Source organism: Zeus faber (genome assembly GCF_960531495.2).
Source record: "Zeus faber genome assembly, chromosome: 9".
NCBI lineage: Eukaryota > Metazoa > Chordata > Actinopteri > Zeiformes > Zeidae > Zeus > Zeus faber.
The window spans coordinates 18,217,547-18,234,583 of NC_137197.1; the positions used below are offsets into that span (position 1 = coordinate 18,217,547).

General features: G+C 44.9%; 2 protein-coding genes across 2 annotated transcripts in view; one reads left to right on the top strand and one right to left on the bottom strand.

Moving 5' to 3' along the window:
* Nucleotides 1-12,198, top strand: part of stx1a (syntaxin 1A (brain)) — a gene marked incomplete at its 5' end in the record, with an annotated part of 50,236 nt that extends 38,038 nt beyond the window's left edge. Inside the window, 4 exons of the mRNA XM_080006521.1 lie at nucleotides 7,680-7,753; nucleotides 7,933-8,067; nucleotides 9,954-10,064; nucleotides 11,879-12,198. Of these exons, the coding sequence (XP_079862647.1) occupies nucleotides 7,680-7,753; nucleotides 7,933-8,067; nucleotides 9,954-10,064; nucleotides 11,879-11,956 (398 nt within the window). The 3' untranslated portion in view covers nucleotides 11,957-12,198. The remainder of the gene's footprint in view (nucleotides 1-7,679; nucleotides 7,754-7,932; nucleotides 8,068-9,953; nucleotides 10,065-11,878) is intronic.
* A 1,614-nt stretch (nucleotides 12,199-13,812) lies between these two features.
* Nucleotides 13,813-17,037, bottom strand: part of caspa (caspase a) — a gene marked incomplete at both ends in the record, with an annotated part of 3,939 nt that continues 714 nt past the window's right edge. The window contains 7 exons of the mRNA XM_080006655.1: nucleotides 13,813-13,920; nucleotides 14,036-14,145; nucleotides 14,328-14,498; nucleotides 14,583-14,835; nucleotides 14,937-15,110; nucleotides 15,376-15,473; nucleotides 16,580-16,855. Of these exons, the coding sequence (XP_079862781.1) occupies nucleotides 13,813-13,920; nucleotides 14,036-14,145; nucleotides 14,328-14,498; nucleotides 14,583-14,835; nucleotides 14,937-15,110; nucleotides 15,376-15,473; nucleotides 16,580-16,855 (1,190 nt within the window). The remainder of the gene's footprint in view (nucleotides 13,921-14,035; nucleotides 14,146-14,327; nucleotides 14,499-14,582; nucleotides 14,836-14,936; nucleotides 15,111-15,375; nucleotides 15,474-16,579; nucleotides 16,856-17,037) is intronic.

Consider the following 17,037-nt stretch of genomic DNA (forward strand, 5'->3'; position numbering starts at 1 on the left):
CTGTGAGATCGAGGTAACAGGATGGGACCCCAGGGAGATCTGTAAAGTCGGAGTTGGACAATGCAGGAGGAGGTCAAGAGAGAGGGGACTCAGGAAATTTCGGAAATCCAAAGTCACTGGAGGCTCGGGAAGCACAGGAGACGGGTGTCGGAGTTGGCGATCTACAGCAGGAGGTGAAATGTCAGGGGGTTGAGCCGGATCCAAGGTAGAAACCAACGGGAAGCAAGAGAGCGAGCATTCCTTTACCCAACCCATTACTTCCCCTGTGGTCCAGTCAATGTGAGGGTTATGTTTCGTGAGCCAGGAAAGCCCAGAATTAGGGGAGATAACAGGGAGTTAAAAAGACAGAGCTCAGAACCTCTGTGTGGTTATTGGCGATGTCTAGTTGGATGACTTGAGTGCGATGAGTAACTCGGTATGGCATAGTCGGAGACTCAACTCTTACCCTAGCGCAGACCCATTAACGCTCTAGTCGCCTCTTGGCCTGGGGTTGTGTGGTCCAAGATCTAGAGGGTAATGGAGAAGAGCTCCAATGAAGAGCAGACAGGAGAACCCCTGGACCGCTCAGCAGCCGGCAAGGTGGGAGATAAGGTATGTTATCTTCGAGCGCTCTGATAGAAACGAGAAAGCCTGTAGTTGGACAGTCACCAGATTCCCCGAAAGTCATCCAAGTCTGGAGAGGTGGGGTCCCGGGGCTGGTGATGTGACAATGGGGGCTGGAGCTGGAGCTGGAGCTAGGACTGGAACTAGAGCTACCACTGGGTCGTGGGACAGATTGGACCTCTGGAACAGGGATAGTAATTGACTTAATAGGTTGGCTTGAGAGTTCTGTTGTTCAGCGAAAGTAGGAAATTACCTGCTAATGGGAGCCTAGCATGACTCCCTGGGCAGCAATGTGTCTGTGCACCACTAGTTGGTTATCGAGGGCGGCGCGCACAGGATCAGAGTCAATTGAGTCCATAGTCTTGGCCAGTTCGTACTGTAACAAATGGTGAAAAGACAGGCAAGAGGACTCAATAGCATGACTCTTTGATAAAATGAAGCAGTCTTTACTTGAACAGGATCGGTACCCAGGTACACAGTGGAGCAAACAATCCAACAGGAAGTAGGCAAGGCAAGCCGATTCAGTACACAGGTGGTCAGTCGATATGGCAAACAATCTGATAGGGGGAAGGCAGCGGCGAGGTCCAAGATACAGCATGGAATGAAAAATAGCAGGAGACCGAGAGACTAGGAAATAACACTAGAACGCTTGACATATGGTACAAAGAAAAACTGGCACAGAAAGAGGGGAACACACAGACGAAATACACTAGGGAAGAAGGGGATGGGCTCCTCTAACTAATCAGGCTGGGAAAACAATCACACATGCGGGAAACACAAAAAAACCTGCAAGTGAAGACACTAGGGAGCAGGGCAAGACATCACACGTTGATATTTTTCAGCTGACCCTCCCCTACTTATACTCTACTATATAATACTTGAAAAGAAAACTTACCACACCAACCGCTAAAATTGAGTTAACACTCAATAACACAACCAACCGTGCCCTGGAGTTGAAGAAAGTTTTTGGGAGCCTCGACGTGCAGGCCACAGAACCTGATTACACTCTACAAGTAGGGTATGTTGCTAAATCATGTCCCTGGTTCTTTCCAGATCAACATTCCAATTAAGGGTTTTATTTCTTCAAGTTGTAACAGTAATATCAGTAAATTTGAGTGTTGGTGGTTGTAGGTTTAATTCCATCTTAGGGAAATATATTTTCATGCAGAAATCTTTATGTGTAGAAATTAGAGGTATTTTAAGCCCCAAAACGTGCCTCTGAGTCTGCGGATATTGGGACGTGGCGAAGGGGTTCAAATTCATCATTCAATATCCATAATTGTTAACACCAAATTGTCTAATTCAAGTAAGACTGCTCCCTCCTGCCAGTCTTTCAGTTGCATACACATCTCACACTCACGGGTGGTGGAGAGAGGGGGCGAAGAGGAGGCCATTTCTAGAACTCTTCCTCAAAAAAAAAGCAGATTAGTGTCTCCTTCTCGCTCACAGTCTAAATGAGTCAGGATGCTTCAAATCATTGCCATAATGTGATTACTGCCACTTATCTGAGTATTAGTGTGCATGTGAACATTTTGCCTATTTGACTACCTTACTCTTACATTTTAGAAATCTCGGCTATTCTAATCTCTAGTCCGTATTCTGTACGTGAGAATTCATCATGAGAGTCTGATGAAATGAACTTAAAAACAATTAAGTTGTTGCTGTTACCATAACAACGTACAAATATAAAATCTAGTGTAAATATGGAAGCAATAGAAGGGTTGACCAAGTGACAGAATAAGACATCATTGTAACCCCAGATTAGAATGTGTGTCATTCCACGATTCACACACATTCTAATTCTAGAGAATCCACAAAGATTATACTTATTCACACATTACTTATTGTAATATAATATTGTAACAAACACGAAAACCGTTATTCAAAATGCATTTGTCTCCTGCCATAACTTGACTTCAATTTGTCAGTATTAAGCAAGAACTGGACATGCAGAATAGTAAGGCGGGGGCAGTAAGCATAGTTCTTATTTCCTCTTGCCATCTGTCTCTTTCCCACGAGGGAAACATGCAGGTCTGTGTGTTTTGTCTCTTTATATCTATAAACACGCAGGACTCACACATAATCGATCACCATTTCCCAGATCCATTTCGATTTCATTTGTCAGCCGGTAGAGACACAGGAGGGCCCAAGTGAACATGCACATGAGAGAGAGGGAGAGAGAGGGAGAGAGAGAGAGAGGGGGGGGAAATAACACAGAAGAAAAGAGAATAAAAAGTAATACACATGAAGGGAAGGATTTATTTGTTGGTGAATACAAACATAGATCACAAGTCCCTCATGAAGCCTTCCACTATTTTGTATATCTTTAGTACGGTGCCACCGTGGAGAAGAGAGCCGTTTTCTGTGCGAGAAACAGTCCGAGTGTGTCACAGAGTTAAACACAGCTCCTCTGCCAAACTGAGTATTGATGTCTCGTCTCACCTCGTCCTCCTTCCTGTTCACCTCTAGACATACCTGCTTGATACAGAGATAAGAAAGACACACAGACTCTGAGTAGACTCAGTAAACACGTGTCACGGGCTGTCGCTTTACAGACAGTGCTCACTTTCTCTCGGAAGCCTTGCAACATCTCCCCGCTTAAGGCCCTGCATCCCATCGTTCTTTTTACTCAGACTTCACCACAGCTTTTGTCACCCTCTGCCTCCCTGGGGTTGCAGCAGTTTAAATTAAGTGTTTGAGAATTTGCCAGAAGCGCAACTTGCTGAGAAAACACCCGAGATAATCCACAGTGATACGTCGGTACACATTTGATGTTTTATCCGAGTATTCTTGATACAATAGGCCGTGCTGGGTCAAATTGGTCCAATCTTTTGATTGTTTTTAGCAGCTCCTGAAAACCCATTTGTAACTGTTAGCCTTTTTATAACACTTAACCTTTGTTATTTTTGTACTTCTTTTGTATTTGCTATATATCTTACCATATATTTATTTATCTATTTATTTATTTATTTATTTATTTACTTATTTACTTATTTACTTATTTACTTACTTTATAGGCCCACTCTGTCCGGTTCTGATCTTTCTTTGATTGTGCTTCTTTTATGCTTCCTGCAGCATATCTGTAAAGCACTTTGTTACTGTATATTTTAAAAAGTGTTATACAGATAAGGATTTACTTATTTAATGAAACAGAATATATTTGGGGCGCTGTCGGCACTGTGCTCTGGTGGGTTGGGTCCCGATTAGGGGCCTTTCTGTGTGCAGTTTGCATGTTTTCCCCGTGCTTACATGGAGTTTCCTCCATTTTGCATCGGCAAGGACACCCGCCTAAAACGTTTTGTGGCGATCGTCGTCTGACCAGCGATGGGCATTTGGGGTTGGTCCCTGGGCGCTGTGTGCTGCCCACTGCTCCTGGCTAATGCAGTTTCTGAAGGAGTTGCAGGCCGTGATGGGTTAATGAAAAGAACATGTTTCACCAGCCACCATTTGGAGCGTGTGTGTGTGTATGTTGGTCGCTGTCGCCGCATGTGTTTTGGTGTGTGTGCCGTGTGATAAATAAATTAACTTCCCCTATATGTATTGTGTATTCTGGTCCAGGGCTAGGGAATGAGCGAGGGGAAGCAGGCAAAGGCAAAACAGCGGCGGTTGGTGTGTATTTATTATTAATTCAGATTAAACAAAAAGGTGGTTCGTGGGCCAAAGCCAAAATCATAAGCTAGCTGGCAAATAAGGGGAGAGTCCGGCACATCTGCGCTTTTGTGGGCTGCCGCCATATGGTGGTTGGTCTGTTATGCTTAGCGTCCGTGTAGCTGGGTCTGATTCCGTCTCCAAAACCCATGCGCTCTCTCTACTGCGGGGAAAAACAGTACCTGAATGACTTCCTTGTCCAGGATCAGACGAATCAGCGGAGCCCCTCGGATTGATTCCCCCAGTCCACAGCAGTTTAGCGGCCCCGGGATGGGAGCCTGCACCACCGGTCTGCAGCGACGGCTTGACCACGCCCCCTTGGCCTGCCACATGCATATACTATAAATGCCCTCAATTATTACTTTAGTAAACTGCTGTCCTGGTTACATGGTAGTAGTGAAGTTGTATCCAAGAGTCTGCTTTCGAAAGAATAAATTATGCCAACACTCTCGTTCAGCATGTGCAGGGACAGAGTTGAGTATCAAAGCTGGATGCTGCGTTCACCTTCTTTACTTCTCTCAATGTTCTCAGAATGTTTAATATTTTAGTGACATTCTGATGGTATTTCGATTAAATACCACTGTGTGTGTGTGTGTGTGTGTGTGTGTGTGTGTGCGTGTGCGTGAGAGAATCGAGGGAGAAAAGGATGAGCATAACACACTGGTCCTGTCTGGTTCCATATCTGCTCTGGGTATTTATTTGATCACTGTTTTTTTCAATTATTTGAGTATCTTCCATCATTTTCATCAGAATATACCTCGATGGTTGAAGCTTTTTAATATCAGGATCAGTGGACCAGTCAACTGCCAGTCAAGCCTGCTGGCCCCCAGGAGAGGCGCTGAATTTAAATCTCTGCTTCCTCAGAGGTCTTGAATTGGCTTAATGGGGCTTAACTAATATGGCCTCTTTTCTCACAGGACCAACATATTACGCCGCCATTTGAATACATTTGCATTGATGATTTACACTCAGTATACTTAACTTTGACACTACTGTAGTCTTTCAAGACAGTCATGCCATTTTTTTTATTGTATTATTTTTCATGTAATATCACGCCTTATCTAATATAGTATAGTAGGTGGGGATAATATGGTGCTGAAGGGCCTCCTTCGACATTTGGTTTTGTTTTGTTTTTTTTGAGAAACACAAAAAGGTGAATTTGTACCAACAAATGTTGATGACTGATGCTTGTCTACATGTTTGCAAATTAATTAGCAAAACTGATATATATTCCTTTTCTTCTTCGCAGTAATAACAAACACATAAAGGTGTACGCAGAAGCAAAAAAACGCCACCCATTTCCTTTCAATGGGTGGATGCAGCCTGCAGAGCTGGTTCTGGCCCCAGCGTGTCCACGGCCTAATGGGCTGGTCTATTTGCGCTGTCAAACTTCCCTCATTCTGCTTTGCTGCCACCACCTCCCCTGCATCCACCTGCAGGCGCTTTCTCTTTTATCCAAGGAGGGATTTGAGTTCAACACTCCTATATAAAAAAATAATATCCAGGAGTGGAGTAGAGCCACAACCACAAACATTTACATGGATGACAGCAGTAAAGATAATAAAGCCTTAATTCCCACATTAAGGCTGTCTGATAGAACTGCTTATTCCTGCTAATGGTCACGGCACACAATACACACACATGCGTGCGCACGCACCCCCACATACACATCGATTACCCAAATGTGCGATTTAGGATCTCCAAATAGCTTAACCAGCTTGTCTTTGGAGGTGGAAGGAAAACAGAGCATCCAGTAGAAGCCCGACTCCGGAAGAACATGTCACTTCTGGGCCAAATTGATTTATTCAGCTTACGGTTCCTGTGCAGGTCAATTTTAATGTTAAAATTGCATGTTGAACATTGTACGTTGACTTGTCTTCTCATTCTTTTGGGTGACAGTTGACTGTTATTTCATACTAAATGGAATAGAAATAATGGTGCTACTGGTAGTAGTCTAGCAAGAATTATTAAATATCCCAAAGACGCTATGGGTGAACTGAGACTTCTAGGCTTCATACTCGATTTCTCAGGGTTTTGGTCTCCATGGTAACAAATAAGAGCCTCCCTCGGTGCCTGTTGGGCTTTTAAAGAATCCAACTGTGTGTGTGTGTGTGTGTGTGTGTGTGTGTGTGTGTGTGTATGTGTATGTGTGTGTGTGTGTGTGTGTGTGTGTGCGTGTGTGTGCTTGCGCACACGCGTGCGCGAAAATGAGCCTCATTCCCTGTTCATTCTTTCATATCACATAGGTCATATCTATAATACTAAGCAATTATCCCAGATTGGAGAATTTAATAATAATAGAGAGGGGAAAAAATAGGTTTGACAGGTGGCATGGTGTTTGCTCTCTCTCCTCAATGAATTATTTTCTTATTCATCCTTTGCTAATTCATCTGTAAATTTGTGTAAACGTGTCACCTGTAAGTCAACAACTGTACAAAACAACTGACCTTATGTGTATGTAAATACTGGATAAGCGAGCTCATATGTAGATATGACATATGGAGGGGGACTAAAGGTCGGCACAGTCCAGAAAGTGTGAGAGTGGACCCACATCAGTATTCTGTCCATGATGGGAACCAGCAGCCCCTACTCCAATCCATCATCGCTCACCATCAGCCCTTCTGCTCAGCCACCAAGCCCCCGCCTCGACACATAGACCTCTCGGGCACCGGCACCCACGCACGCTCTCATCTCGATGAGGTCTTAACTACCGATCCATTTCTATCCCATAGACTTTTTAAGGTCCAATAATTGGAGAATTTCCAGTCCGTCTCTGTCGCTCGTCTTCTGCCCCTCCCTTTCTGTCTAATTCCCCCTGTGTGCTCGCTGTCGCTCTCCTTCTCTATCTCTCTGCTATCTCCATCTCTATTTGTCCGTCTGAGCGATTGTCTTCCTTTTTTATCTGGCTGTGCGTCTCGCTTAGCAGTGTCATAATAGTGCACCAGGTACGAGGCAGGCAAATTCAGGCTGCTCTCCCCACTGAGATAAGAGGTTGGGGAGTTAAATATAGGTGGAGTCGGAGACAGGTGGATTGAGAGAGACATAACTTTCTGTGTCCCTCAATGAATCCGCATTGGCATTGGCATCAAACGCTGCTCGAGGCACCTGTTGACGTCATCACGCGCGCACACACGCTAGCGGCATGACCCACACACACCTCAGTCTCCAGGATTCTACTTCATAGTCGGAAGTTTTAGTAAATCGTTTTAACTCCTGCATTTAAGCATAGATGGTTCTGATCCCACGGTTTGATTTTTGGTGGTTACTATGTAAAGACCTTCATCAACAGCAATGACGGGTTTTATATTATGTGTGTGTGTGTGTGTGTGTGTGTGTGTGTGTGTGTGTGTGTGTGTGTGTGTGTGTGTGTGTGTGTGTGTGTGTGTGTGTGTGTGTGCGCGCGCGTGTGCGTGTGTGTGCGCTTTTAGCTGGAAGGAACACCACAAATGAGGAGCTGGAGAGCATGTTGGAGAGTGACAACCCAGCAATCTTCACCTCGGGGGTAGGTGATAAAACAATCAACATGAACATCAACATGAAACGCCACAGGTTTTTGTTGCGCACACCTCAATAGCAATATAATAATAATGCAATAATGACTTACCCCCTCGTACATTCCTCCCTCTCCACATCCCTTCTTCCTTCCTCCCTCCCCTCCTCCTTCCTCCTGGACCTCTGCAGATCATCATGGACAACATCACGGAGCAGGCGATGAATGAGATTGAGACGCGGCATAACGAGATCATCAAGCTGGAGAACAGCATCAGAGAGCTGCACGACATGTTCATGGACATGGCGAGGCTGGTGGAGAGCCAGGTGAGACGGAAGCAGTACATTCTGGGCCTCGGTCCCGCACAGGGACCCGTACATTTCACACTTACTGTTGTTTCTCAGCCGCTCCCTGGTGCATAGGAAGGCCGATCCCATTTCTCTCTCTGGCATAACTAACTGGGCCATTGGAATATTACTCTAACTGGGCCGCTGGATAACGAGCCTTTGTAGTCACGCACAAGCCTTAGATATGTGTGTCAATATACAGCTGGCATCGATTTCACACCATTTCACGTCCTCCACACGTCTTGCACACATTTGCATCGCTATTTGTGTCAAGGAAATCAAGCGCTGCGTCAGAATCGGAGAGACGCCGCGCGGCGGATGTCGGGCAGGACAGGGATCATCTGATCAGAGTATCATCTGCTGCCTTAAAAACGGGCTTTTAAGAACCTCGTTAAAAGGAGCCGTAGCAAGACCCAGGCTGTTCTTAGTGGAAGCGTGGGGCCTCCTGCTGCCGCGCGGACCTGCCGTCTGTCTGCGCGGCTCCCGGGACGCGTGGGACAAACCCCCGGAGAGGTGAATTGTCTCTCATCAGAAATATCGGGTCTAAATTATGCAAAGGAAAGCTGATGGGAAAACCAAGTGCATGAGAGAGAATAAATAAATTAGCTTCTGTGTTGAATATGCAAGTATATGTTTATAAATTCATATTGTGGCAGAGGCTCTCTGTATTGTAACCAAATCACAGTGCCACGGCGGGGTTTTGTTTCATAAATTTAATTTGCGGTTATCAATTGTATAGATGTCCAATATCCGAGTAATATTCATGTACATTTGTTATGTGTGTGTGTGTGTGTGTGTGTGTGTGTGTGTGTGTGTGTGTGTGTGTGTGTTTTAATTCTTTGCATAAGCGAATGCCAATAACAAATGAATGTATTGAATACTTGACCAAACTAATTCTCCCTTAATTACCCTGAAGTACAATATTAACACGGGCTGTTCCTCTGTCTCGCTGCTAATTGTGTCTCCCTCAGAGATGTTCTTTGCCTCCCCCTCTTTCCGCAGTCTCCTCTCCCCTTTCTGTTTCACCTCCCTCTGTTTTCATTTACGCCAACATTTCACGCTGAGTCAAAGTTCTGAGTAAAGAACGACGGCTACCTCCTTATATAGCAAGGTAATCAACTTCTAATTCCTATCATTAAAATCGTATTTGTACCGTGAGAAGTCATTATGGAAGTGCACGGGTGGAATTATGGGACTTGTTGATTGTGTATACTAACTGTCATGTGTATTCATTTCTAAATGACAAACAATTAAATGCAGGTTGCGATCATTTCAAGGAATCCGGCTGTGTCTAAGAGAGCAAACATAAAATAAGAAAATATGTGATAAGATAACTCTTTATTAAAATGTAGGAAAGCTGAATATTTCGATTGCCTTGATATAAATTGACAGAAGTATACATATTATTGAATGATGAGGAGAGTATAGAATAGTTCCTAAGACCGTTTATATTGTTTATATAGAGCATAATGGACCCGATGTAACATTTAAAAAATATATGTGAATCTCAATTGTAAAAATTATGATAATTTAAGAGGACGTCTATGTCATTTCCAACTTTTATCAATCAGAAACTGTATGAATAATAACATAGATCTCTGTGCAGGGGGAGCTGGTGAACAGCGTTGAGCACAGCGTGCTGCGCACTCAGGAGTATGTGGAGCAGGCGAAGGAGAACGTCAGCAAATGCAAAAAGATCAGGAAGCCGAGCAAGCGGGTGAGATGACAGGACACACACGAGTACGAGGGGCAGCTGTTCACGCCATCCCTCTCTGTCCCCTTCTCTCCCCTCTCCTTTTCCCCCTCTACCTCCCGCCTGCTCCTCCTCTCCTCCCCTCCTCCTCCCTCCATCCACCTTCTCCTAGGGGGAAATGATTGACCGTATAGAGTACAATGTGGAGCACTCGGTAGACTATGTGGAGAGGGCAGTGTCAGACACAAAGAAGGCTGTTAAGTACCAGAGTAAAGCGCGGAGGGTGAGTCACGCTCGCACGCCAACTGAACCGATGCATGTGCCCAAAATCTCTCCCCGGTTGCAGACAAAAGGACTTTCAAGGCATGGCATGTGTGTCCCTGTAGATGTCCACGTTGTGTCGCGCATGCACTGCATATGGCATGGCGTCTTGTGAACCTTTTCGTTTTAAGTCATTATAATACAATGGTGCTAAAGTGAAAAGGGAGGTGGAACACAGGAAAGAAAGCTCTGGCGGGATTGGAACCGGGGCCGGCGCGGGCAGGCGGAGTTTTACGGCTTCTCGGCAAATACGGGCAGCACAAGATGTGCGCAGATTCATTAAGGATTGAAGCACCACGTCCTCCAAGTAAAGGAATTGATACAAGTCATTTGTTTTATCCAGCAATCACTGACTTATGAAAACTGTTCTCGTTTTATAGTTGATAGCTTCCCACCCTTGATTTAATAACCCAAGCCACACGCGCGCTGACTGCCACTTGGTGGTACAACTCTGCCCCCTGTCGGTGGATGTCGGTACTGTTGCTCACAGATAACGCATCGGGTGGATTACGCTGACATCTCTCCACCCAACCCCAGTGCATTAAATCTTATAATCATAGACCTCGTAATGTTTTGTTTTTTTCTTTCTTACGTTCTTTTTTTCTCCTTCTCTCTTTATTTCTATGTTTATTTTTCCTTCTGATCACACATTCTGACCCCCATTGACCCCCATTGGCACTTATTTATTATCTTACTCCTGTTTCTCTCTTTCCCTGCCCATGTCGTCCATACAGAAGATCATCGTGATAGGAGTTTGTAGCGCAGTGTGTCTGACCATCGTCATCGTTTCCCTAGCAGTTGCACTCAATTGACCCCTCCTTAAAATGAGCTGACTTTAGACACCATGACTTAAAGCCCCCAAAAGGACCAGGCGTAATGATAATACTTAATACTCGAGGCCCACTGTGGGTGCACTGGCCCCTCTAAGGTCCCGTTCGGGAGTCCCTGGCGCGAGGGTCCAGCTGCCTCCGCCCCTCAAACAGACACCGGAAAGTACGCTCGTCTTCCAGTGTTTCGGAGCCGGTTCACTGGACTCGTGCGATCGCCACCCGTTGATGAAATGACTTCAAAGACTCACGAAGAAAGATTATTTCCTCTCCGTGCCGAGAATCCGACGCCATCGCAAGTTCGTTCACTGGGTTTCTTTTTTTTTTTTTGTCTTTCGTTCGTTGCGTTTCGAAGCTTTTTTTAAATACGTCTCATCTTGGTAGGCGTCGAATTTGGGGAAACTCCTTTGCTCTTGTTTGTGATAACACTGTGTTTGATCAGGATGAGGTGTCATCGTTTGCATGGCTTTTTTCCTCCCGCATGCACAGGCCGTTGAAACGCTCGGTGTGTGTTTGCTTTGCGTACATACACCTGCATAAAGCTGGGGCACGCCGAGGGAGCGATTTGCATTTCCAAACACGCGGCTGTATCGGACTCATTTTGGCGCGCTCAGAAGTCATCCTGCATGTCGTCCTTCACTCAGTGGTTTTTGTACAATCTATTCCAGACACGACCCATCTTGTGTTTGTGGACTGAATGGGAGGCATGCTTCCTGCAAACACGAAACGCGATTATCAGGGTGCTGCCCGAACCACAGAAACACTCATTAGACACAATAACATCAAAAATGTCTGCGTTGTGATCTGACGAATGACAATAAATGAAGTATAACAACAGGAGGCATCAAGTCCAATGACAATATCTAATGTGTGTGTTGTTTTTTTTCTACTCCCTTTTCTAATCCGCTGCCCTGGACGTCTGTCTTTTATTTTAATGTGACGCTTGCAGAAGAAAATAATGATTATTATATGCTGTGTGGTGCTGGGAATAGTGATTGCTTCTGTTGTTGGGGGGACGCTGGCCTGAACCCTTTAGCCACCTCCCATACACACACACACACACACACACACACACACACACACACACACACACACACACACGTTGATACCTTCCACCTCTATACAAATAAATAGCAAAAAGGCATACATAGATTTGTCAATTTCCAGCTTTCCTGAATGCAATCTGTAACTGGTATAGCACAAGGTGCATAACATACTGTATGACACCTTATACACACAGTATACAAGGCCGGAGGTGTTTTCGCATGAGTTCCTATTTTGTAAATGTCGGTGCTGCATAACGTTTATCTGAGTGTTGAGTGTTGTCAAAAGACGTGAAGATGTTTCCCAAAAGTGGATTCTTCAATGAGAAAAGTAACAAGAAGTTATAAGAGTTTACTATGACATTCCACTTCAAAATAGGTCATTTACTTTATTGTAATGTCTATTTTGGGTTGTGCAGGCACAGTAACAGGCCGTTAATCTGCAGTGTTCTCAAAACCATGAATATCGATGGACATTTGTTGCTATCTGTCATTTTAACCTTATCGCTTGTAGTCCTTGTTTTTCGAGCAATCACACTTGGTTTCTCTCTGATGTCTTCTACCTCCCTTCAAGAAACCCCTGCATGGCACGGCCCCTGGTAACGTGATGTTTTGTATTCTGTGGCAAAAACTGAACGGAGACAGGTGTACTGATGTGGAATGGATTCTGTACTTGTGAAACAATCACTCTGACAAACTCTCCTGCATAAGTGAATAGGTCATATCCTGTTGCCCATTTGGCCTTACCAGCTAAATAGCATCATTGCGTTTCACTTCAGTGTGTGTGTGTGTGTGTGTGTGTGTGTGTGTGTGTGTGTGTGTGTGTGTGTGTGTGTGTGTGTGTGTGTGTGTGTGTGTGTGTGTGTGTCCATTGTTAGTGTCTCTGTTGAAGGTGAGGGATGCCTGCTGTGTTTGTTCTGTATAAAATGTACATTCCTCCACAGACATGAAGCGCTTTAACTTTGCCGCTATGTTCAAAACAAAAAAAAGTTGTCAAAATGAAATTGATAAGTTTGATAGTTCAGGGCTGTAGGTGACAAACCCTTGTTATTTTGTGTCCCTGTTGAATTATTTTGTTACGCTTCTGAACAGACTGTGTTCCTCTGCTGCTCCGTTTCATTGAGTTTGATTCGTTTCCGTGCCGTCATTGCAGTTGTCAGTTGTCAAAGATGCTCTCACACCAATTTCCATGATCTGGCAACGGATTAAACGTGCACTGACTGAAAAGGTGTAACCATGTTGCCTACTCAACTTGTTGCCTTTGTGCTGTGTTGTGATGACATGGTTTTGTTTGTTTACTGACTGATGTTTGTTTTTTGTTTTGTTTTTCAAAATAAAGTTGTCTTCAAAATCAAATGCTGATTCTCTCTTGTTTGTCTGTGTATATATTTTTTATACATTTAGATATTTTCCATTCAATTTAAACTAAATCTGCCCTCTATATAAATACATTGGAATCCAGAAGTATATTATCATACAGTTATTATACAGATTTTTTACTATAAGTGTGTATGAGTATGAACTAAGTAATGATCCGTAGAAAAATTAAAAGGAACTTTGCTGATTTTTTAAGTGAGCTCCTGTGTTTAATCTTATTATACTTAATATTTTCCTACAGTGACCACAGCTTTCATGCCATTATAATTATATCTCCCTTCTTTATTATGAGTCCCAAATTAATCTCATACAATGTCCTTTTAAGATAAGAAAACACTTTATTAATCCACAAGAGGAAATTCAGGGTTTCATTGTTTCACTGCTATTCAATTTAGCTCAGTCCCAAGGAACGTGTTTTTCGGCAATATCCCATTACATCCTTCCAGGGGTAGCCCATTTTTCCCTAATGGCCTGGGAAGGGGTAGAAGAGTTTTGTTAAAGTGCATCTGTCTTTCACAGGCATCTGTCTTCTGGTGGGTGAGGGGAAATCGTCCTCAAAGTGTTTCATAACCTGCGGGACAGAAATGACTGTAAATCGTTGGGCATGATATCTCAATGAGAGGATGTTTTTTTTTTTCTGTGAAACTACCATTTTCAGACACGGAAGGAAGGTTTTCAGCACTTGCCTTCCTGAACAGCTCCTCAATGTGATCTTCATGGGCACAGGTGTTAAAAACCTCAACAATGTACTGGATCAAAAAAGAACCATACCGAGAATGTCTATACGAAACCGTATCTGCAGGATATATAACACAAAAATAAAATGGTGTTAAAAAAATTGATGATTACACATCGACTGATCAGATGAGACGACTCATCTCACCTCCTGTCGATCGACATTTAATATTCGAGAAGTTGGGCGGTTTCATTGTTTTTTCAGTCCGTCCCAGCTTTGTAAAAACTCACAAATGAACTAACCGGCAGTGCAAGACAAGAGGGAGATAAAGTCTTTCTCTTTGTGCGCCCTCCGGAAAGCATCGTCCTCCATGTTGTCTTCTCCACCTCCGGCCAGGAAGCGTCTTGGCTCACGGCGATCCGCCTGCGCCAGCGTCGCATCCCCGTCCGAAAAGATCACTGATCCATCTTCCTCTGAAAGATGAAGAGAATGAAGAAGAGAATCCCATCAATTTAGTGACCCCTAAATGTTATTACACGACTCGCCTGTTCACCGGCGCAGTGCTCCAGCAGCACCTCCTCTGCAGGCCTGTATGATGATGACTTTGGGCTTGTCACACAGCGCCGGGCAGGCCGCTGTGTCCAAGTGTTTGTAGATGTTGTCGACGGGGAACTCGTCCGGTTCTGTCTCCTTCCAGCGGACGCCCAAGATGGCGCCCAGTCTGCCATGAGACATGACGACCACGAAGACGCTGTCGGTGTGCTGGAGGCCAGGCTGCCGGGAGAACGCCTTCACGGCGTTGTCCATCTCCTGCGAGGAACGCGAGTCAGATACCCACCAGCTGCACCGCAAATTAATAATCACCCACTTATTCCGATGTCCTTTGCGACATCCTACGAGAGGGACCCTACCTGCCCGCTGAGGTTCCTGTGCTTCACTATTTTGTATCCCAGAGACGTGAAGAGTGTCTCCATGTTGAGCTCATCCTTCTCGGCACCGTCCCGTCTACTGATGTGATCGAAGTCTATGTTCGTTATCAGCAGGGCCAGGCGAATCCTGACGCGTGGGTCCAGCACTGGGTAAATCTAGAAGGAACATTTGTTTGCAGGGGAGGAGTTGAAATAATAAAGCTTTTTTTTTCCGAGATCTGTGTTTACCCTCACCCTCACTTTCTTTTCTCTGTCACACAAGTTCATTGAATGTTTATTGTGTGCCAGCTAAATAAAGCAATATAAAATATTGGATTTCATCTGGAGATAATCTTATGTGTCACCACTTTAATGGCAAAGAACTATAAATGCCACATCCATTATTTAAAATGACTTGTGCAGTATCACTAGAATGACTAACATCTTTACTCTTCTTTAGTTTTTCGGTCTTGAATTGCTCACTGCTGGGGATGAGGACCGGGGACCAACCCTGCTCGTCCTTAGGCGCTGACAAAACATCTGGAGGCAACAAAGCAAAGAGTCACTGGATGGATTGATAGATTGATAGATAAATAGATAGATAGATAGATAGATAGATAGATAAATAGATAGATAGATAGATAGATAGATAGATAGACAGATGACAGAATTTTGTCAAGCTACAATGACCTAATAATAAACAATAAGAAATCAAAAGCCTATGAATTATTTGTGAACCATAAATATAGATAGAAATATAGCAGTAAAACTCAAAATTCTCACTTAACATACACCTTTGAATCAACACTTGACATCCTGGCTGTTGTGCAAATTCCCATAAAGATACTGTATATCTAGGCCTATACATATGATGGATTGTGGCCTACTTCACCGCCCTGGCCTGATTATGCCAATGTTCGGGTAAAAAATTGACTCTACTTTGCACATGCGCGTTTAAAAACGTTGCCCAGAGCTCCATCTCGCAGAAGAGCGGCAACCACTTTTTTTTGTGCTGTCAGCATGCTGGGCATACAACACAGAGTATTTGTGCTATTGCATCTAGGACAGAGTAAGTCTGCAGGTAGAGTTCAAGTTCTCAACCTGCAATGACACTCTTTATTCATTCTTTAATCATCAAGAACTGCTGCAATAACTCTGTCCTGTGGACGACCTGTAGAATGACAAGAGCACAGTTTTTGGTTATAAAGAACCACCACCAACCCCCCTCTTTGAACTACTAATCATGTTTGGGTCTATAAATAACTGATCACTACTCCAAGAGGGGGAGAATCACCACGGCTGAGACAATTAAACACAGAACCAAACAACATTTACACAAAAACATAAACCACCAGCCCCACCACCAGGTGCATGCACAAGACGCAGCCGCAGGCACAGAACTCGAGCCGCGGGCGCCAGGCACAGACCGCAGGCCCGGATCCTGGCCCCACGGCGACAGACCGTCACCCCGCCCGGACCGCCCGCCCATGCCCCGTGTAAGGGGGAGGCCCAGCCCCACTGCAGCCGACCAGACGCCCAACCCGGCGCGAGCGCCAAGTGCCCATTACACGTAGCAGAGTGTGCTCAGCGCGGGGCACCTGGATGTTAGCGGCAACCACTTTCACCGGAATCCGCCCACTACGAACCCCTCTGAGGAGAGCAGGGCGACAGACCCAGGTCTGAGTGCAGGCGTTGGTCTCTGGCCTCCAGGTGAACCAGCATCCTCTGACTCGCTCGCTCTCCTTTCCTCTTCACCAGGTCGACGAGACGCCGGGCTCTGTCCGCTCTGCCGCCGTGCTGCTCCAGGACCGACTCCTTCTCCCCGCCATTCAGAACCCTGTCCTCCAAGAGGTCGTCCAGGAGATTCTGCAGAACTGGGGGGGTCACACTCCTGACGAAGGCGGCGCGGATCCTGGACAATTCTACGGGGTAATGGACGTGCAATGACCGGGAAGCATATTTCCACATAGAAAATAAAAAGGGACACATTGAAACGTCTTAAGATGATTTGGTTGCAACCTCAATTTGGCAGGATGTTACATTTATTTTCCCACACACATAGTCGACCAACAACATTTTCCACATGGGAATAGCCCTGACACAG